The following is a 23,252-nucleotide window of genomic DNA, read 5'->3' on the forward strand; positions in this document are numbered from 1 at the left end:
GCCAGCATTCAAATTCGGGAAATATAGAGAACACCACAAAGATATTCCTCAAGAAGAGCAACCCCAAGACACAAAATCATCAGATTCTCCAAGGTTGAAATGAAGGAGAAAATGTTAAGGGCAGCCAGAGAGAAAGGTCAGGTTACCTATAAAGGGAAGCCCACAAGACTAACAGTGGCTCTCTCTGCAGAAACCCTATAAGCCAGAAAAGAGTGGGGGCCAATACTCAACATTCTTAAAAAAAATAATTTTCAACTCAGAATTTCATATCCAGCCACACTAAGCTTCATAAGGGAAGGAGAAATAAAATCCTTTACAGACAAGCAAGTGCTGAGGGATTTTGTCACCATCAGGCCTACCTTAAAAGAGCTCGTGAAGGAAGCACTAAATATGGAAAGGAAAAACCAGTACCAGCCACTGCAAAAACACACCAAAATATAAAGACCAATGACACTATGAAGAAACTGCATCAACTAATATGCAAAATAACCAACTAGCACCATGAGGACAGGATCAAATTCACATATAACAATATTAACCTTAAATGTAAATGGGCTAAATGCCCTAGTTAAAAGACACAGACTGGCGAATTGAATAAATAGTCAAGACCCATCAGTGTGCTGTATTCAGGAGATCCATCTCATGTGCAAAGATACACATAGGTTCAAAATAAAGGGATGGAAGAATATTTACCAAGCAAATGGAAAGAAAAAAAAAAAAGCAGGGGTTGCAATCCTAGTCTCTGATAAAACAGACTTTAAACCAACAAAGATCAAAAAGACAAAGAAGGGCATCACATAATGGTAAAGGGATCAATGTAACAAGAGCAGCTAACTATCCTAAATATATATGCACCCAATACAGGAGCACCCAGATTCATAAAACAAGTTCCTAGAGACCTATAAAGAGACTTAGACTCCCACACAATAATAATAATTCCTGGACACATACACTCTCCCAAGACTAAACCTGGAAGAAGTTGAATTCCTGAATAGACCAGTAACAAGTTCTGAAATTGAGGCAGTAATTAATCGCCTACTACCCCCCAAAAAAGCCCAGGAGCAGACGGATTCACAGGCGAATTCTACCAGAGGTACAAAGAGGAGCTGGTATCATTCCTTCTGAAACTATTCCAAACAATAAAAAAAGAGGGACTCCTCCCTAACTCATTTTATGAGGCCAGCATCATCCTGATACCAAAACCTGGCAGAGACACAACAAAAAAAGAAAGTTTCAGGCCAATATCTCTGAAGAAGATTGATGCAAAAATCCTTAGTAAAATACGTGCAAACTGAATCCAGCAGCACATCAAAAAGCTTATCCACCATGATCAAGTTGACTTCATCCCTGGGATGCAAGGCTGGTTCGACATAAGCAAATCAATAAACATAATCCATCACATGAACAGAACCAATGACAAAACCCACGTGATTATCTCAATAGATGCAGAAAAGGCCTTCGATTAAATTTGATACCCCTTCATGCTAAAAACACTCAATAAACTAGGTATTGATGAAACATATCTCAAACTAATAGCTATTTATGAGAAACCCATAGCTAATATACTGAATGAGCAAAAGCTGGAAGCATTCCATTTGAAAACTAGCACGAGACAAAGATGTCCTCTCTCACCACTCCTGTTCAACATAGTATTAGAAATTCTGGCTCTCCCTCTCCCTCTCCCTCTCCCTCTCCCTCTCCCTCTCCCTCTCCCTCTCCCTCTCCCTCTCCCCTCTTTTTTCGGTCTCCCTCTCCTTCTTTTTTCGGTCTCCCTCTCCTTCTTTTTTCGGTCTCCCTCTGTTGCCGAAGCTGGACTGTACTGCCGGGATCTCGGCTTGCTGCAACCTCCCTGCCTCGGGCTCCTGTGACTCTCCTGCCTTGGCCTGCCGAGTGCCTGGGATTGCAGGCGCGCGCCGCCACGCCTGAATGGTTTTTGTATTTTTGGTGGAGACGGGGTTTCGCCGTGTTGACCGGGCTGGTCTCCAGCTCCTGGCCTCGAGTGATCTGCCTGCCGCGGCCTCCCGAGGTGCTGGGATTGCAGACGGAGTCTCGCTAACTCAATGCTCAATGGTGCTCAGGCTGGAGTGCAGTGGTGTGATCTCGGCTCTCTGCAACCTCCACCTACCAGCCTCCTGCCTTGGCCTCTTAAAGTGCTAAGATTACAGCCTCTGCCCCACCGCCACCCCGTCTAGGAAGTGAGGAGCGTCTCTGCCTGGCCGCCCATCGTCTGGGATGTGAGGAGCCCCTCTGCCCGGCCGCCCTATCTGGGAAGTGAGGAGCGCCTCTGCCCGGCCGCCCATCATCTGGGATGTGAGGAGCGCCTCTGCCCGGCTGCCACCCCGTCTGGGAGGAAGTGAGGAGCGCCTCTGCCCGGCTGCCCCGTCTGGGAGATGAGGAGCACCTCTGCCCGGCCGCCCCGTCTGGGAGGAAGTGAGGAGCGCCTCTGCCCTGTTGCCCTATCTGGGAAGTGAGGAGCGCCTCTGCCTGGCCGCCACCCCGTCTGGGAAGTGAGGAGCGCCTCTGCCCGGCTGCCACCCCATATGGGAAGTGAGGAGCGCCTCTGCCCAGCCGCCCCTTCTGGGAGGTGAGGAGCGCCTCTGCCCAGCCGCCCCGTCTGGGAGGTGAGGAGTGCCTCTGCCCGGCCGCCCCGTCTGGGAGGTGAGGAGCGCCTCTGCCTGGCCGCCACCCCGTCTGGGAGGAAGTGAGGAGCACCTCTGCCCAGCTGCCCCATCTGGGAAGTGAGGAGCGCCTCTGCCCGGCTGCCACCCCCTATGGGAAGTGAGGAGCGCCTCTGCCCAGCCGCCCACTCTGGGAAGTGAGGAGCGCCTCTGCCCGGCCGCCCACTCTGGGAGGTGAGGAGTGCCTCTGCCCGGCCGCCCCGTCTGGGAGGTGAGGAGCGCCTCTGCCTGGCCGCCACCCCGTCTGGGAGGAAGTGAGGAGCGCCTCTGCCTGGCCGCCACCCCGTCTGGGAGGAAGTGAGGAGCACCTCTGCCCAGCTGCCCCATCTGGGAAGTGAGGAGCGCCTCTGCCCGGCTGCCACCCCCTATGGGAAGTGAGGAGCGCCTCTGCCCGGCCGCCCACTCTGGGAAGTGAGGAGCGCCTCTGCCCGGCCGCCCACTCTGGGAAGTGAGGAGCGCCTCTGCCCGGCTGCCCACTCTGGGAGGTGAGGAGTGCCTCTGCCCGGCCGCCCCGTCTGGGAGGTGAGGAGCGCCTCTGCCTGGCCGCCACCCCGTCTGGGAGGAAGTGAGGAGCACCTCTGCCCGGCCGCCCACTCTGGGAGGTGAGGAGCGCCTCTGCCTGGCCACTCCGTCTGGGAAGGGAGGAGCGCCTCTGCCCGGCCACCCCGTCTGGGAGGTGAGGAGCGCCTCTGCCCGGCTGCCACCCCGTCTGGGAGGAAGTGAGGAGCACCTCTGCCCGGCTGCCCCATCTGGGAAGTGAGGAGCGCCTCTGCCTGGCCGCCACCCCATATGGGAAGTGAGGAGCGCCTCTGCCTGACCACTCCGTCTGGGAGGTGAGGAGCGCCTCTGCCCGGCCGCCCCGTCTGGGAGGTGAGGAGTGCCTCTGCCCGGCCGTCACCCCGTCTGGGAGGAAGTGAGGAGCACCTCTGCCCGGCTGCCCCGTCTGGGAGATGAGGAGCACCTCTGCCCGGCCGCCCCGTCTGGGAGATGAGGAGCACCTCTGCCCGGCCGCCCCGTCTGGGAGGTGAGGAGTGCCTCTGCCCGGCTGCCACCCCGTCTGGGAGGAAGTGAGGAGCACCTCTGCCCGGCCGCCCCCTCTGGGAAGTGAGGAGCGCCTCTGCCTGGCCGCCACCCCGTCTGGGAGGAAGTGAGGAGCGCCTCTGCCTGGCTGCCCCATCTGGGAAGGGAGGAGCACCTCTGCCCGGCCGCCACACCGTCTGGGAAGTGAGGAGCGCCTCTGCCTGGCTGCCCCATCTGGGAAGGGAGGAGCACCTCTGCCCGGCCGCCACACCGTCTGGGAAGTGAGGAGCGCCTCTGCCTGGCTGCCCCATCTGGGAAGGGAGGAGCACCTCTGCCCGGCCGCCACACCGTCTGGGAAGTGAGGAGCGCCTCTGCCTGGTCGCCCCGTCTAGGAGGTGAGGAGCGCCTCTGCCCGGCCGCCCAGTCTGGGAAGTGAGGAGCGCCTCTGCCCGGCCGCCCTGTCTGGGAGGTGAGGAGCGCCTCTGCCTGGCCGCCACCCCATCTGGGAGGAAGTGAGGAGCGTCTCTGCCCGGCCGCCCCGTCTGGGAAGTGAGGAGCGCCTCTGCCCGGCCGCCCCCTCTGGGAAGTGAGGAGCGCCTCTGCTCGGCCGCCCCCTCTGGGAAGTGAGGAGCGCCTCTGCCCGGCCGCCCCCTCTGGGAAGTGAGGAGCGCCTCTGCCTGGCCGCCCCGTCTGGGAGGTGAGGAGCGCCTCTGCCCGGCTGCCACCCGGTCTGGGAGGAACTGAGGAGCGCCTCTGCCCGGGCGGCCCCGTCTGGGAAGCGAGGAGCGCCTCTGCCCGGGCGGCCCCGTCGGGGAAGTGAGGAGCGCCTCTGCCCGGCCGCCCCGTCTGGGAGGAGAGGAGCACCTCTGCCCGGGCGGCCCCGTCTGGGAAGCGAGGGGCGCCTCTGCCCAGCCGCCCTGTCTGGGAGGTGAGGAGCGCCTCTGCCCGGCTGCCCTGCCTGGGAGGTGTACCCAACAGCTCCGAAGAGACAGCGACCATCGGGAGCGGGCCATGAGGACGATGGCGGTTTTGTTGAAGAGAAGGGGAGGAAGTGTGGGGAAAGGAAGGAGAGATCAGATTGTTGCTGTGTCTGTGTAGAAAGGGGTGGGCATAGGAGACTCCATTTTGTTCTGACTAGGAGAAATTCTTCTGCCTTGGGATGCTGTTGATCTATGGCCTTTCCCCCAGCCCCCTGCTCTCTGAAACATGTGCTGTGTCAACTCAGGGTTAAATGGATTAAGGGTGGTGCAAGATGTGCTTTGTTAAACAGATGCTTGAAGGCAGCATGCTCTTTAAGAGTCATCACCACTCCCTAATCTCAAGTACTCAGGGGCACAAACACTGCAGAAGGCCGCAGGGTCCTCTGCCTAGGAAAACCAGAGACCTTTGTTCATGTGTTTATCTCCTGACCTTCTCTCCACTATTATCCTAGGACCCTGCCATATCCCCCTCTCCGAGAAACACCCAAGAATGATCAATAAATACTTCAGAAATTAAAAAAAAAATAATAAATAAATAAAAAAAAATAAAATGATAAAAAAAAAAAAAAAAAAAAAAAAAGAAATTCTGGCCAGGGCAATCAAGCAAGAGAAAGCAATAAAGAGTATTCAAATAGGAAGAGAGGAAGTCAAATTGTCTCTGTCTGCAGATGACATGATTGTATATTTAGAAAACCCCATCGTCTCAGCCCCAAAACTTCTTAAGCTGATAAGCAACTTCAGCAAAGTCTCAGGATACAAAATTAATGTGCAAAAATCACAAGCATTCTAATATACCAATAATAGACAAAGAGAGCCAAATCATGAGTGAGCTCACAATTGCTACAAAGAGAATAAAACACCTAGAAATACAACTTACAAGGGATGTGAAGGACCTTTTCAAGGAGAACTACACACCACTGCTCAAGGAAATAAGAGAGGACACAAACAAATGGAAAAACATTCCATGCTCATGGATAGGAAGAATCAATATTATGAAAATGGCCATACGGCCCAAAGTAATTTATAGATTCAATGCTATTCCCATCAGGCTACCATTGGCTTTCTTCACAGAATTAGAAAAAACTACTTCAAATTTCATATGGTACCAAAAAAAGGGCCCGTATAGCCAAGACAATCCTAAGCAAAAAGAACAAAGATGGAGGCATCATGTTACCTGACTGCAAACTATACTATAAGGCTACAGTAACTAAAAGAGCATGGGACTGGTACCAAAACTGATATATAGACCAACAGAACAGAACAGAGGCTTCAGAAATAACACCACATGTCTACAACCATCTGATCTTTGACAAACCTGACAAAAACAAGCAATGGGGAAAGGATTCCCTAATTAATAAATGGTGTTGGGAAAACCGGCTAGCCATATGCAGAAAACTGAAACTGGACCCCTTCCTTACACCTTATACAAAATTACCTGAATAAAGACTTAAACAGAAAACCTAAAACCATAAAAACCCTGGAAAAAAACCTAGGCAATACCATTCAGGACATAGGCATGGGCAAAAAAGATTTCATGACTAAAACACCAAAAGCAATGGCAACAAAAGCCAAAATTGACAAATGGGATCTAATTAAACTAAAGAGCTTCTGCGCAGTAAAAGAAACTGTCATCAGAGTGAACAGGCAACCTACAGAATGGGAGAAAATTTTTGCAATCTATCCATCTGACAAAGGTCTAATATCCAGAACCTACAAGGAACTTTACAAGAAAATTTACAAGAAAACAAAACAACCTCATCAAAAAGTGGGCAAAGGATATGAACAGACACTTCTCAAAAGAAGACATTTATGTGGCTAAGAAACATATGAAAAAAGCTCATTATCACTGGTCGTTAGAGAAATGCAAATCAAAACCACAATGAGATTCCATCTCATGCCAGTTAGAATGGCGATCATTAAAAAGTCAGGAAACAACAGATGCTGGAGAGGCTGTGGAGAAATAGGAACACTTTTACACTGTTGATGGGAGTGTAAATTAGTTCAACCATTGTGGAAGACAGTGTGGTGATTCCTCAAGGATCTAGAACGGGAAATACCATTTGACCCAGCAATCCCATTACTGGGTATATCCCCAAAGGATTATAAATCATTCTACTATAAAGACACATGCGCACGTATGTTTACTGCAGCACTATTTACAATAGCAAAGACTTGGAACCAACCCAAATGCCCATCAATGATAGACTGGATAAAGAAAATGTGGCACATATATACTATGCAGTCATAAAAAAGAATGAGTTCATGTTCTTTGCAGGGACATGGATGAAGCTGTAAACCATAATTCTCAGCAAACTAACACAGGAACAGAAAACTAAACACTGCATGTTCTTGCTCATAAGCAGGAGTTGAACAATGACAACACATGGACACAGGGAGGGGGATATCACACACCAGGGCCTGTCGGGGTGTTGGGGGCAAGAGGAGGGAGAGCATTAGGACAAATACCTAATGCATGTGGGCTTAAAACCTAGATGACAAATTGATGGGTGCAGCAAACCACCATGGCACATGAATACTTATGTAACAAACCTGCACGTTCTGCACATGTATCCCAGAACTTAAAGTATAATAATAAAAAAAGAAAGAAAGAATATCATTAAAATTAATAAAAGTAATTATTCTCCTGGAAAAAGCTGGATTCTATATACACAGAACAAATACTAAAAATGCACAAATGTAAATTTTATAAAGCAAAATTGTATCTCTTTACACAGTATACTAAAAAATCCAAGAAATGGCCAGAAAACTATTAGTAATAATATGAGAGTCTGATGTCACATTAGTCAAGATAAATACAAAGATTAATTACTTTTCTCTACACTTGTTAAAATTAATGAAAAAATAAATGTAAAAATCACACTTACAATGACAACAAAACATTATAGGTACCCAGGAGTAAATATAATAAGAACTAATATGAAGAAGTCTGTAAACTTTTGAGAAAGCACCAACTGTAAAGTCTTGTGAAAGCACCAATATGAAGACCTAAACCAATGAAGACTCATACAACATTTCTGGATGAAGTGACTTCAATAATAACAATAATGTCAAATATCTCCAAATAGTTAACTCATTTTCAGCCAGAATGCTACTTTTTTTCGAGGGGAGTCAGGTAAAATTAAAGTTCATATGGCAGAACATATTCCAAAAGAGCCAAGAAAACAATGAAAAAAGAGTAGACTAAGACATGCTTAATAGATACTCAAACTTTCTATATACCCTGTATAATCAAAGCAGTATGATATGACATTTTTATCCTAATTGCCTCACTTTACAAAATTGTAATATTACCAATATACTGTATATCTGCTTGTGTATTTTATTGTCTATATATGTGCTTACGTACTTTATACATAAGCTGATAAGCAACTTCAGCAAAGTCTTAGGATACTGAACATCTGTGATTTATACCTGAAAAGAATAAATCACAATAAATCACTGGATTTCTTGATCCACCCAGAACTCGTTTTTGCCCCTTGGAGGGCAATGTGGCCCCTGTTGAGAATGCGTGATTTAGGGGAAAAAGAATAGTTGATTCTAGAAATGCTACTGACATAATTTGATATCTGTCAAGAAGGAAAAAAAGTGAAACCTCTGTTCACACCGTAAACAAAATGGATTAAATATTGAATTGTAGAAGAGAAATAGAAAATAAAAATTGTAAAAGAGAAAAAATTAAGTGAATATAAATATGTGTACCATAGTAGTCAAGGAGACCATTTATTTATTTATTTATTTTTTTATTTTTTCAACTTTATTTTAGATTCAGCAAGTACATGTGCAGGTTTGTTACCTGTGTATATTGTATAATGCTGAGGTTTGGAATATGAACAATCCTGTCACTCAGGTAGTGAGCATAATAGCCAATAGGTAGATTTTCAACCCTTATCCTCCTCCCTTCTTCCCCTCTCTTCTTGTCTCCAGTATCTGTTATTCCCATCTTTATGTTCATGTGTACCCAATGTTTAGCTTCCACTTGTGAGAACATGCCGTATTTGGTTTTGTTTCTGTGTTAATTAGCATAGGATAATGGCATCCAGCTGCATCCATGTGGCTGCAAAGGACATTTCATTCTATTTAATGGCTGAGTAGTATTCCATGGTATATATGTACCACATTTCTTTATCCAGTCCACTACTGATGGGCACCTAAGTTGATTCCATGTCTTTGCTATTGTGAATAGCACTGCAATGAACATATGAATGCACGTGTCTTTTTGGTAGAATAATTTTTCTTTGAGTATATATATATACTCAAAGTATATATTGCTGGGCCAAATGGTAGTTCTACCTTTAGTTCTTTGAGAAATATCCAAACTGCTTTCCACAGTGGCTGAACTAACTTACATTCTCACTAATCGTGTATATGCGTTCCAAAGAGACCCTTTAGAAAGCCCAGAAGTTACCGAGCATAAGGCAGACACATTTGACTAAATGAAATATATTTTTGTATACTAAAATGTACCTTCATTTAATTTACTTCATTTCAGTTAACAAATCTTTGATGAGCATCTGCTATGTGTGAGGCACTTTTCTAAGCACCGGAGATTCAGCAGTGAACAAAGTCCCTTAGAGTTTACATTCTTGTGGGGTAGAAAGTCAATAAACAAAAATAAATATATGATGTCAGGTGATAAATGCTAGGAACAAAGATACATCAGGGCAGAGATAGAGAATGGGGGTACTGTTTTAGTTAGGGTAGTCAAATTTAAGCATATTTCTTAAAATAATTGAGTAGTGCATATGTTTGAGGGAGAGTGTTCAGGCTGATTCTGAAGCAAGAACATGCTTGGCAGGCATGAGGAGAAATGAGGAGGCCAGTGTGGCTGCAGCAATGGAAGGGAGATGGAGAGTGGGTGATGAGGCTAGAGGAGAAGCCAGAAGCTACATACTGTAAGGCTTTGAAGGCCAGGATAAGAACTTTCATGAATCTGGGTGTGGTGGCTCAGGCTAATCCCAGCACTTTGAGAGGCTGAGGCGGGAGGGTTGCTTGAGCCCAGGAGTTTGAGACCAGCCTGGGCAACATAAGACCTCATCTCTACCAAACCTAAAAAATAAAAAATTAGTCAGGCATGGTGGTGTGCATTTGTAGTCCCAACTACTCAGGAGGCCAAATGGAAGGATTGCTTGAGCCTGGGAAGTTGAGGTTGCAGGGAACTGTGATCATGCCAGTGCACTCCAGCCTGGGCAACAGCTCGAAACCCTGTCTCAAACAAACAAACAAACAAAAAACAACTTTGCAATTTTCACACTGATGGGGGTTGGTCTTTGGAGAGTTTTGAGTAGAGAAGTGACCTCATCTGACTTGCATTTTGAAAGCACGATTCTGTTGGGACTGGGGAGTGGGATGGAGAAGCTCAGTTTGGAAGCAGGCACAGCAATGCAGGTGAGATATGGCGATGGTTTGGACTTCTTGATGAAGGAGATGAGTAGTAGTCAGATTCAAGATATAATTTTAGGGTACAGGTTGATGAATTGGATGTAGAGAAAGAATGCGTAGATTGGGAAAACATATTTTCAACACAAATGGCAGATAAAAACTTAATATGCAAAAACACATAAAACTGGGTAAGACAAAGGGCAAACCACCAGTTTGGAAAGCAATTAAATCACAGGAGAGAAAATTCAAAATACCATTAAACTTATGAAAAAATGTTCAGTCTCACTAGTAGTCAGGAAAATATAATTAAAGGAACAGTTAGATATCACTTTTCTCAATAGACAAAGATTAAAAATAGCCACCGCTTCCAGCACCAGTGCAAATATGGGGAAGATAGGACTCTCATATATTCCTGTAGGAATGTGAATTATTACAAATTTGGGGAAAAGGAATTAGGTAATATCTATTAACATTAAAATACACGTTTCTTTTGATCTTGGCAGTTCTACTTCTGGAAATCTGTCCTAGAGAAATAAAATCCTGATCATATATAGAGATGTTTATTGCAGTATCATTTGGCAATGGCAGAATCATTTAGCCAAAGGCAAAAGGTTGGAAACAAGCTAAATGTCTATCTTTAAGGAAATGGTTGAATAAGCAGTAATTCGTTCACACTACTGAATGCTATGCTATTAAAACGTTAGATTGATGTGTTGTCCATGATGTATTGTTAGGCGAAGAAGACAAGTTGTAGAATTAGGTTTATAGTTTGACCCCATTTTTAGAAAAAAATTCCTACATATACTCATATTTGCATATATTTTTATATAAACATGGATTAAGATGTGGAGAGATTCATAGAAAGTTAACACTGTAAGTTTTTAATTTTTGAAGAGAGAAACTTAATAAGGATTTGAATAGAAAATTTATTGAGACCTAGCTTACAATGTGTATAATCTGTAGTATGGCATCTCAGGTTTGACTTCCCGGTCTTGGCAAGTGCTCAAGCTTCTGGATGATGATAGATAAGAGTGTCTTTATTCCTGAAACACTAGGATTACAGGCTTGTATTTCTTCAAAACCACAATTGGAACTTCTCAAGTAGAGTGTAGGAACACTAGTTTTTTTTTTTTTCTATTCCTGATTGTTTTTAAGGGGGAGAGTAAAGGAATCTCATCAAATATAAAACTGAATATTTTGATCAATTTTTCAGCTTATTCTTTTATTCCTTTGGATCCTGTTTTTTCCTTCTATATCTTGTCCCTTTTCCCAGTTCCCTGTATTCACTTCCTTGATATGTCAGTTATAACCTAGGGTGAGAGATATTTATGGGAAAATGGGAAATTGCATTTTTTTATTTTTATTTTTTGAGACAGAGTCTCACTCTGTCGCCCAGGCTGGAGTGCAGTGGCACGATCTTGGCTCACCGTAACTTCTGCCTCCTGGGTTCAAGCAATTCTCCTGCCTCAGCCTCCTGAATAGCTGGGACTACAGGTGTGCACCACCACGACTGGCTGATTTTTGTATTTTTAGTAGAGACGGGGTTTCCCCATGTTGGCCAGGCTAGTCTTGAACTCCTGACCTCATGATCTACCTGCCTCGGCCTCCCAAAGTGCTGGGATTACAGACGTGAGCCACCACACCCAGCCAGGAAATTGCATTTTTAATGCACTGCTAACTCAGGGAGTCTTTAATTGGGATAGGAGCCGCATTAACTGATTTTACATAAATTGTTTGTTTCCTAATATTTTGTGTTTCTCATTCAGCGTCATTATCTCTAAACTCACTTTTCTGCTTTTCTTTCCTATGTTCTGCTCCTAAATGAAAAATGACTAATTGAATTGACTTCCATTCCATTCTTGTGAACAGGACATTTGACATTTGTATTAGTTTATTTGCAAAACAAAATTCACTATTGATTTCTTAAGGTAAATTTCACATTCCTACTTTTATATTGACACTATCTTAGAAGTACATATTTATGTATTTTCCTAAAATTTTTGTCATTTTGTTAAACGTGGTGTCATTTTGATAGCTTGTCCTTTTTCCCTTCCTCTTTTAGGGGTCCTTTAAGATTTCCACATCTGTATCTTTACAGGAGGGTTAACAATTGCTTTAAATTTGTCAGTTTTTCAATGGCCTTTAGAAAATGGTCCACAAAATTTTTAAAGTTGGAGTATTCTATTGTATGATTTACTTGCCTTCAAAGACCTAGTGGGAGTGCAAATGTTTTGACCCCAAGTTAGAAGTTATGGAGAAGATACAGGGAGGTTTCTGTAGATCTATCTCTTCTGAATTCTTGCTTCATTGGGACATACACACAGATATGGAGTCAGCTGAGCTGGGTTGCTGAAGCCTATCTACTGTTTTTTAGTGATTGCCTTGACAGGGTCCCTGCTTCTTACCAGAAATCTGAGAGAAGTTGCATTAGTCAGACCCTTCTAAAACCTAGTAGTGGCCGGGCACAGTGGCTCATGCCTGTAATCCCAGCAATTTGGGAGGCTGAGGTGGTGGATCACCTGAGGTCAGGAGTTTGAGACCAGCCCGGACAACATGGTGAAACCCCGTCTCTACTAAAAATACACAAATTAGCTGGGCTTGGTGGTGCACTCCTGTAATCCCAGCTACTTAGGAGGCAGAGGCATGAGAATCGCTTGAACCCAGGAGGAGGAGGTTGCAGTGAGCCAAGATCATACCACTGCACTCCAGCCTGGGTGAAGAGTGAGGAAAAACAAACAAACAAACAAACAACTTACTAGTTAGCTGTCAGATGGACCAGAGGGGCTATAGAAAAAATGACTTGAGAATGATGAAAATCTAATACTTTTCACTATGTGAAAATCTTTCTGGTCAAAAATGTTCCCTGATTACAGCATAATGTATGTAAAAGACATGCCAATGAAGGCTGGTAAAATCTCTAAATGTGTATTTTCCACAGATGACAAAAGCAACTTACAATATTAAAATCCATGTTTAATATCTGTCTTCTATCCTCTTCTCTCTCATTCTCTCTCTCTCTCTGGCAACTCAGTTTTGCTAAACCTGTGCAGCTCATCAAAGACCTGAGGATTCTGTGACTTCTAAAATTAATATAGGCTTCCATACCTGTGGCAGGGCTGTGAGAACACAGTAGACAGCCATACAGTGGATTAGATTGTGCTAGAAATTATGGAGATACTCTTTTAAGGTTGTGATTGGGTAGCCTGAAACATTTATGAAACATTTTACACTTTGGGCAGAGACTAATGTCTGCTTTCTCTCCTTTTTTCATCAAACGTCTCCAAAGAATAGCATATCAGTATGAAAAGCTTCCTTGGAAGACATCTAGTTAGTCCAAAGAATTTGATAACTAGAATTATAGACTCTCAGGAAGTCTATTTGGAAGGGACCATAAAGATAACTTATTCTAATTACTCAGCTGTTTCCTGAAGAGTCTCCTCTATGGCATTCTCACTGAATGAGCCTTAAACTCTTGCTTAAACTCTTTGGACCTCCACTTCTTATTACTAAGATAAAATTTGTTACTTTGTACCTTCTATTCACTGATCTCATTTCTTTGGGGCTATACAAAATATTCTAATCCCTTATGAACTTTCACTATTTGAAAGTAATTCTCATGGTTTCCTCATATTTGTCTTCCCAGGGGAATTCTGCAACTTCCTGCAGATTTGAGTCTTTCTCTCCTGAAGGCATTTAGTTTATCCACATCCCATGATTGAACTAAATGTAATATTCAGGGTGTGGGATAACCAGCACAGTATTGAACAGTATAAAAATAAAATTTCTAAAAATGATTATTTTAAAATAGACTTAAAAAAAGTTAACTCTTTTGGATGTTTGAAAGGCACATCCCACAACTACTTACTTGTATCTCTATATTCTTCCTGCTTACCTTCCTTCTCCTAGCTACCTTTCTTTGGAAAGTGCTCTTTAGAAGTTCATTCGTCATCTCCAAATAGCAACTACAGTGTTCTTTCAGTCCTTATTTTCCTTGAAGTCTCAGTCATTTTTTTCTCAAAACTCTAATCTTCCTTAATTATTGGAACATTCCACTATACAGGTTTTCCTTCTATCTTCCTATCCCTTAGTTAAATTTATTCAATATATTACATATAACAAACTCAGTCCTTGGACTTCTGCTTTTGTTAGTCCTGTACTTTCTCCTTTGAAGAACTCACTCTTATTGCTTCAATTGTTACCTGTACTCATCTAATTCCAGATATCTCTTGAATGACAAATGTTATTGCTTATCCCCTTAAAACAACAATTTGTTGTTCCCTCCCTGTCCCCAAATTAGTTCCTAGTTTGTTTGTTACCTAGTTTCAAAAGTTTTGAAACCATTGTTTTTTTCACTTTTCCTTACTCCTATGCAGTCAGTCATCATGAAGTAATGATTCTTCTTTGAATTTTTTTCTATTTATTCTCTTTCCATTACTACTCCAAGTACTTCTTAATTAGATTTACTATCTATGATGTTTCTTTTTTTATATTATTTTTCACAATCACATGATACAACCTTATTTTTAAAATGATACAACCTTATTCATTTCATTCTGTGTCTCAAACATTGTAGAATGCTTCCAGCTGCCTGAAGAGTAAAATATAAATTCCTGGCTTGTTTTTCAAATCCCTTTATATTCTCCTTTTCAAAATTATACCCCAGGATGCCTCCCATGAGTCTGCTGTAACAGCAAAATTGCCTACTGCATCTGGAACATGGCACAACAGCCTTTAACCCTTTGCCTTTCTTTTACTCTTTGTAATTCACTCAGCATATCAACATCTTATCCATCTGCTGTGACATATTGTATACCACTACTCCCTTCCCCATGAAGTTACCACCTCTACTTTCTCATCCCATGATGGATTATGTTGTCCATCTAAACTTTTTGTAACTTAGATTTTACTTAAAAAATTGCCATGTATACATATATCACTATATATGTTATAAGCTACTTGATTGCAGGAGCTCTGACTTGTGTTTTTCTGTACACCCCTTATTGCTAGATCAGCGCCTTGCAAACATTAGGCCTGCCATGAGGAGTTACTGGTTGATTGGTTGGAAAGGCTATCATAGACATACTTGTCAAAGGAAATTACTATATATTTCTTTAATTAAAATGTTTTACTTCAGAAAGTATCCAGTCTTTCTTGACGGAATCATATACGTCTTAACTTATAAAACAAATATTTGGAAACTGAGGTTTGCGGCTGAGAGATTAAAAAGGGTGAAACTTCTGAAGAGCAGAAACTGTGATATGAAGATGAAAGGGATTTTATAATTATAATCTGTTTAGGCAATGGCTGGGATATGGTTTGTATCTGGAGTATGGGAATCATAATAATTACTTGTCTTATGGGCCTTTAAAAAATTTATCCTTACTCTTCCACTTTTTTGTTGTACTTCCTTCCTTTACTTGCCTTCGCCATTTTCGAGCCTTTTGATTTTTCACCATTGATTTCTGATTCTCTCTTTCCTTTAACTTTGTCCTTTCCTTTGTCACCTTTTGTGTTTTTGTCACCTTTTTCTTTTTTATTTGGATCTTTCTTTGCATCTCTCTCCTTTTCTTTATCATTATTTCCTTTATCCTCAAAACTCTCCTTCTTTTCTTGGGCTTCCTGTTCTTTTAGTACACCTGACTCACTCTTCTTTACTTGGGATTCCAGTGTTTCTGGTACACTCACCTCAGTGTTCTTTACTTGGGATTGTGGTCCTTTCAGTACACCTTCCTCACTCTTCTTTTCTTGGACCTCCTGTTCCTTTGGCACATCTGCCTCACTCTTCTCTACTTGGCCTTCTTGTCCTTTTGGTACCTTCAACTCACTCTTCTCTACCTGGGCTTCCTGTCCTTTCAGTACAACTGACTCACTCTTCTTTATCTGGGCTTCCTGTCCCTTTGGGACACCCGACTCACTCTTCTTTACTTGGGATTCCTGTCTTCCTGGCACACCCATCTCACTCTTCCCTACCTGGGCTTCCTGTCCTTTCAGTACAACCCACTCACTCTTCTCTACCTGGGCTTCCTGTCCTTTCAGTACAACCAACCCACTCTTCGTTACCTGGGCTTCTTGTCCTTTTGGGACACCTGACTCACTCTTCTTTACTTGGGACTCCTGTCCTCTTGGTACATCCGACACACTTTTCTTTATTTGGGCTCCCTGTCCTTGTGGTACACTCATCTCACTGATTTTTAGTTGGGTTTCCTGTCTTTTTGGTATTCCAGCGTCACTGTCTACCTTGACCTCCATTCCTATTTTGTCTTTCTCTAAATCAGTGCCTTTTCCTTCTCTTTCTGGCTCCTTTATGTGTGCTGATTTCAAGGATTCTACAGAATTCGTAAATATGATGTCATTCTTTAGTGCTTCCTTGTTTTCTTCTCGGCTATTCTGAGACCTTGCAGTGCCTCCACATTTTAGTATCTGGACTTTGGAACAATATTTTTTGGCAAGTTCTTCATCCATGTAACCTGTTAATATAACTGAGCATACAACAAAAGGGCATGATTTAGACATCAAGTATTTTCTCTTTATTTCCATTTTTTTCCCCTTGATACTGGTTCCTTTTTTTGTCTTAAAACTGACAAACTGAAGTTTTTCTGAATCTCAAGTTATCTAAAATGATGGTTCTCTATACATAAAATTATAAAAGTATTGATAAAATTCTGGACTATTTTCAATAATTTGGAAGATTAATGAGAGAAAATGTAAAATGTACTGTAAATGAACTGACATTTGTTCAGTGGATTATGGCTAATGAATAATGCTTAGTGGCTAACAGAGGATGTATTCTGAAAAGAAATAGACTTTGTTTTAAGGAAAAATTGTGGGAGGAAGCAATAATTATATTTCTCAAGACAGAAAAAGGAAACTCAAAAATGCTTTCCATATTGAATAAAAGCATATCTTATTATGCAAAAGTAATAACAGTACTAGCTGATAATTATTAAGTGCTTACCACATACCAAATACTCACTGCTCTAAGCACTTTATGTATTAAATCATTTGATACTCACAACAACCAGGTAGGGTATTATTAACCTCATTTTACAGATGAAGAAACTGAGGCACAGAATGCTTAAATGAATATGAATAAGGTTATGTAATCAGTAGGTGGTGGAGCTGGGATTTGAACCTGAGTAGTCAGACTCCAGTGTTCAGTTTTGATCATTACTGTAGACTACTTCTTGCAATATCTGCAAACTCTGCAAAAATTTCAGATCCTTTGATTGTGTTCAGGTAAATCAGCTGTTACGTCTCAATTCCTGTGTGATTTAACAAACCTGAATTTATTGGCTTCTGCCAGGTATTTTTTATTTGCTTTTTTTTTTTTTAAAAGTAATATGGTTCCCTGAATTAAGTAAAAGAAATATCTGAGCCACCAAGGAGTTGTGTGGGTTCTTGCCATGGAGCAGAGGGATGCCTTGCTTTGAGAAAATCTAATATTTAATATTTACTATAGTAGAAAGAATACTGAATATAAAAGCTGAATCAGAAGACTTGGGCTGGGGGCAGTGGCTCACACTTGTAATCCCAGCACCTTGGGAGGCCGAAGTGGGCGGATCACTTGAGGTTGGGAGTTGGAGAACAGCCTGGCCAACATGGTGAAACCTGATCTCTACTAAAAATACAAAAATTAGCCAGGCATGGTGGCGCACACCTGTAACCCCAGCTACTCGTGAGGCTGAGGCAGGAGAATTGCTTGAACCCAGGAGGCAGGGGTTGCAGTGGGCTGGGATTGCACCACTGCACTCCAGTCTAGGTGACAGAGCGATACTCCATCTCACAAAAAAAAAAAAAAAAAAGAAGACCTAGGTTTACTATTCCTGCTAGCTGGGTTTAATGGGTTTATTAAGGTAAATCAGTTAATCCTCAAAGATTCACTGTTTTTTATATTTAGTTTGATCTGCTCACTTTGTAGAGTTATTAAATATTGTAGATAAACGTTAAAGTAACATACCCTTTGGAGACAGACTGGTTCAAATCCTGCCTCCACACCTGCCTAGCTGGGTGACCTTTGGCAAACTTTACTTTCTGTCTATAAAATGGGGGCAATAGTAGTAGCTATCTCAAAGAGGTGTTATGAGATTAAATAATGTTATCTAAATAAAAGCACTTGGTACAGTGCATGGGACATAATAAGTAGTCAATAAATATTGGCCATTACTATTTCCCAATGAGAGAGTACAGGAAAAAACTCTCTAATTCAATCAACAAGACAAGGCATTCTCAGTTTCCAACAAATAATTTACAGGAGTGGTTAATTGTATTACAGGAAAATTTCTTTTTTTTTTTTTGAGACAGAGTTTCACTCTTGTTGCCCAGGCTGGAGTGCAATGGCACGATCTCGGCTCACCGCAACCTCCGCCTCCCGAGTTCAAGCGATTCTCCTGCCTCAGCCTCCCAAGTAGCTGGGATTACAGGCATGCGCCACCACACCCGGCTAATTTTGTATTTTTAGTAGAGATGGGTGTTTCCCCATGTTGGTCAGGCTGGTCTTGAATTCCTGACCTCAGGTGATCCGCCTGCCTCAGCCTCCCAAAGTGCTGGGATTACAGGCATGAGCCACCACGCCTGGCCAATTACCGGAAAATTTCTTGCTTAAAAATGAATTATTGGACTTTTCGTTTTTTACATTTAGGGTTTGATGTTTGAAAAATTGGCATACACATAACTTCAGAATTTTATCAACTATAAAAATGAGGCAAACCTGTATTAGAAAAGAAACTATAAATCAAAAGGGTTGTTGTAGGTCAGTGTTTTCTTTTATTATTTTCAGCTGTTGACATCCAAATAAAAATAACATTAGGAAAATTGCAGTAATGTTTTCTGAACCTTTTTGTATATGTCCCCCCCTAGAGTTCTTCATTAAAATTTGGTTACTGACATTTTATTCTAGACAATCAGTTTTCAATTTCCTAATGAAAATCAGTGGTAATATATTTCAAGCATCGCTAAATTGAGAAAAATAGTTCAGAATATTTTGATCTTCGACAGTGCTACCAGTGGACACTGTTTTGTTTTGTTTTGTTTAGGGGTATGGTGGTGTGGAATGGTAAGATCATGCTCCACTGAAGCTTCTAACCTTAAGAATTTCATGGGATGTACTCCTCACATAAGCTGATTTTCCTTAAGCTATGAATATTTTTAGTTTTACTATCCCTTTGGGGTAATTATTTGCTACTGTGTGTAATACTTCATGACTCATTTTAACCTAAATTTACGTTCTAAATTATATAGGCTTTGTAAACAAAAATTAAGTATTATACAATTTCCTGAAGCACCTAGTGTTTATTCTAGGTACACCTTTCCTAATTTCACAGAATTAAAAAACTTTTTATTCTTTCTCCCACTACACTGAAAAATACCTCTAGTTACTTCTAATAGAATCTTCATACCCTTATTTTAATATATTTGCTGTCATCTTTTAAGTCTTGAATTTAATTAACATAGATTAGATTTACAGGATTTATTTTTGAGGAATCCAGCTATCCCATAAAGTGAGGTTCACTTTTATTTCAACTTTGCATTGCAGAAGTAAGCCACAAATCATTATTCCACCACATTCTAAGTTCTTTTCTTCCTTCTCCCAGATTTCAAGATAGTTCATACATCTTTTCCTTCTCTTGGACCTCATAATCATCCTACATGTACAGTGTAAATCTTCATGATATAAAGACTTGGAAGCCCTGGCTGCAAGTACATTTATTGCAGGCAGTAGCCCATACTACAAAATTTTAATACAATCGAAAGATTTAATCAAGACTTTGGGGATCATCATAATATATTCAAGCTGATTAAAAAGTAATTATTAAAATTTTTAAATTGGATTAATTTTTGTTAAAGCTAAAAGATATCATGAAATAGCTATCACATTAACAATTCTATCTAAATGATACTTAATGTAGAAAATAGAATGTGGGCTTTATTAGGAAACTAATCTTAGGTTCTTAATCCAGTGGTTGTCAGGGAGAGCACAATTGGATCTAGACTGTAAAAGATCTATTCAGTATCGGAAGGATGAATCATTATAGTTTTCAGGCTATGAATTACATTTTAAAATATCATATTCTTATTAGTTGAATGAGGAGGTGAGAAATAAGAGACTCAGTTTGCTGGAATGATGATGTTTGTTGGTTTAATCTATCTTAAACCTTTCTTTGAACATTGAATTAAACCTTAACCTCCTTTTTCTAAAAATATCAACTGGGGCCAGATGTAGTGGCTCACACCTGTAATCCTAGCACTTTGGGAGGCTGAGATGGGAGGATCACTTGAGGTCAGGAGTTTGAGGCCAGCCTAGGCAACATAGTGAGACCCCATCTCTATTTTTTAAAAGAAATAGAAAAAAATCAATTGGGAAAAATGTGTTTGAAAGATTATATCAATAAGAATATATCCTTTACAAAAAATTTTTAAAAAGATTAAACAGATTTTTCTCTGGCAACTTAAAAAATTAGTATTCATTAAAAATTTATTACCTCCGGGAAGAGACTTGGCCTGTGATCCCTTCTTAGAACCCTTGTATTAGTCAGGGTTCTTCTGAGTCAAGTTGACATACAACATCAATCATCAGAGTCCACCTTTTTTTTTTTTGTAAGAGAAACTCACAACATCACAGTCCTATCACTTTTTCTATGTGAGGAGAGCATTTGAGGGATGTTGGCGCATTATGATTTTTCTGAATGCATACCGTTTCTTGTACCATGAATCAAAAGAAATTAATTTCTCCAGCTGGGCGCGGTGGCTCACGCCTGTAATCCCAGCACTTTGGGATGCTGAGGCGCGCAGATCACCTGAGATCAGGAGTTCGAGACCAGCCTGACCAACATAGTGAAACCCTGTCTCTATTAAAAATACAAAATTAGCTGGGCATGGTGGCACACGCCTGTAATCCCAGCTACTTGGGAGGCTGAGGTAGGAGAATCACTTGAACCCATGAGGCAGAGGTTGCAGTGAGCCAAGATTGTGCCATTGCACTCCAGCCTGGGCGACAAGAACGAAACTTTGTCAAAAAAAAAAAAAAAAAAAAAGAAATTAATTGCCTTTTTCAACTTCATCTCCCTGCCTTCCTCTCCCTCCAAACCCACTCTCTTTCTAGTGTGAACTGAGAAAGAAGAATGAGGCTTAAACACGATTAAATATAAGGACATATTTTGTGTTTGTGTCAGTGTTTGGAATGTTTGAAATGCTTGAAACGTGTCTCATTAGGTTTAAGTCTTATTTGCTTCTTTTGATCATATATTTACAGAATTAAACAAAAGTTATTATTCTACTTTGTTTTGTATGGTTTCCTTGCTTGAAGAGCTGAGTCATATATTAAGTAATCCCAATAGAGATAAATCTGAATCCAGAAAACAGTTAAAAAAGTCAAACATTGATTTAAATGCAGTCTTCTATTTTTAAAAGGATCCTTTTGTGTACATTTAGTTATCCAGCTTTTCTGTAGATGTATATTTGTATTTACAAACATTCCATAAAGTTTCCTGACTAATCACAAAAAATGCATTTGTGATTCAGTATAGGAGGCAATGTGTTAGTATGGGAAGAGTGGGAAGAGTGTGTATTTTGGAGATAGGACATCCTGGGTTTAAATCCTGACACCAATGTTTACCAACTCTTTAACCTTGGGTAAACACCTGAGTTAGTTCCCTAATCTGTAAAATGGGGAATAATAATAGCTACCAGGCAGGGATATGGTAAGAATAAGAGATGCTACTTTTGTAAGTGCCTAGCACAGTGCACAATACATAGCCAATGCTCAATACCTATTGTCTTTCAAAGGTAGTTATTTAGAAGGCAATAGAAAGGAGATGGTATTTTGTTTTTAACTAGCTTTTTCCCCCATTAATATGATTCAGAGGGACTTCACCTATTACTAAAAAAGAGTTCTAAATTCCCAGCAAATAACTAATGGAATTCAGAAACCAATCTTCCTTTCATTATGTTTTCTTGAGAATCAGGGAGGAGATTCTTTTTCAGATCCTAGAAGATGGCCAGAGATTGTGGCACCCTTTCATATGAGCTTCATCTTCTCTACAGCAATCTCTTAAATTGTAGTTATTTAAAAACATGGGGCCTGGCACAGTTGCTCACACCTGCAATCCCAGCACTTTGGGAGGCTGAGGCAGGAGGATCACTTGAACCCAGGAATTCAAGACCAACCTGGGCAACATAGTGAGATCCTGTCTTAAAAAGAAAAGTGGAGGGTGGAGGGGGAGCGTTGGAAGTTTCTGGAAGATAGGAACATTCAAATTGGCCTTAGAAGCACAGGCCTCTATTTTGGGAGTAGAAACAGGTCACAAAAGAATTAAAAGCAATGTAAAATATCAGAGTTGAGAATAGATGTGGAACTTACCCACAGGAGTCAGTGCTAAAAACAAAACACAAAAGAAAGATCAGTGAGGATTTTGTAACTCAAGAGAAACCCACCTTCCAATAGTATCCTTCCTAGGTGAATTTAGAAACAGGACTTAAGGGAGCATAAAACTCTGTTTCATCCTCAGGAATGTTGCTGGCCAATGCTCCACATCCCACTCCACACAGAGGGTTATCTTTAGGATGCCATTTAATTAATATAGGCATTTGAAATCTTGGGTAGGTAATATCAATTCTACTGAAATTCAAACTATTGCATTTCCTGCCTTTCTTTGTTCTTTGATAAGTCTTTCATATGTCTTCTGCAAAACAGTTTTTTGCTCACTGTTCTGGTTAGTTCGAAAAATGTGTATTGTTGGTCAATTACCAAAATCACATCTCGTCCTGACACATATTCTTTTTGTCAATCTTAGAGGATTTTCTTTTTCAGTAAAAATTATTAGTTGCCAGATTATAGCATAGAGGAAATAGGCTCTGTTGTGATAGATTAGCTGGGAATATATGCTACCAATAATCTTTGGTAGTAAATAACTAGAATCAAACACAAGACCATTATACTTTGTTACAAAAGGAAAATAGATAAGAAGAATTAAAATTGAAATATGAGGAAATCACTTATTGAAGAAATATTGACTGCTGTAAGGTAGAGGAACTTGTAATACAAGAACATTTGGGAAAAAGAACTTAAAGGTCCTAGGCACAGAAATAGGTAAGGCAAGGAAATGATCCAAACTTACTGATTTTTCCAGAACTGTCCACTGAAAGAGACAAAGGCAAACACATCAGTAGGTACTGGGCT

At 41.4% G+C, this 23,252-nt stretch overlaps 1 protein-coding gene and 1 long non-coding RNA gene across 4 annotated transcripts in view; one reads left to right on the forward strand and one right to left on the reverse strand.

Moving 5' to 3' along the window:
- LOC129039453 (uncharacterized) overlaps positions 1-23,252 on the forward strand; it is a 139,648-nt gene that overhangs the window by 24,174 nt on the left and 92,222 nt on the right. The gene's annotated exons all lie outside the window — the stretch shown is intronic.
- Positions 15,378-23,252, reverse strand: part of TSBP1 (testis expressed basic protein 1) — an 82,308-nt gene continuing 74,433 nt past the window's right edge. For all 3 annotated transcript variants that reach the window (XM_063666081.1, XM_063666080.1, XM_063666082.1), the window contains 4 exons: positions 23,191-23,211; positions 22,434-22,448; positions 16,094-16,557; positions 15,378-16,048 (listed from right to left, as the gene is read on the reverse strand). In XM_063666081.1, coding sequence (XP_063522151.1) covers positions 15,458-16,048; positions 16,094-16,557; positions 22,434-22,448; positions 23,191-23,211 — 1,091 coding nt within the window. In that variant the 3' untranslated portion in view covers positions 15,378-15,457. The remainder of the gene's footprint in view (positions 16,049-16,093; positions 16,558-22,433; positions 22,449-23,190; positions 23,212-23,252) is intronic.

This window comes from Pongo pygmaeus, chromosome 5 (assembly GCF_028885625.2).
Source record: "Pongo pygmaeus isolate AG05252 chromosome 5, NHGRI_mPonPyg2-v2.0_pri, whole genome shotgun sequence".
In the NCBI taxonomy this organism is placed as follows: Eukaryota; Metazoa; Chordata; class Mammalia; order Primates; family Hominidae; genus Pongo; species Pongo pygmaeus.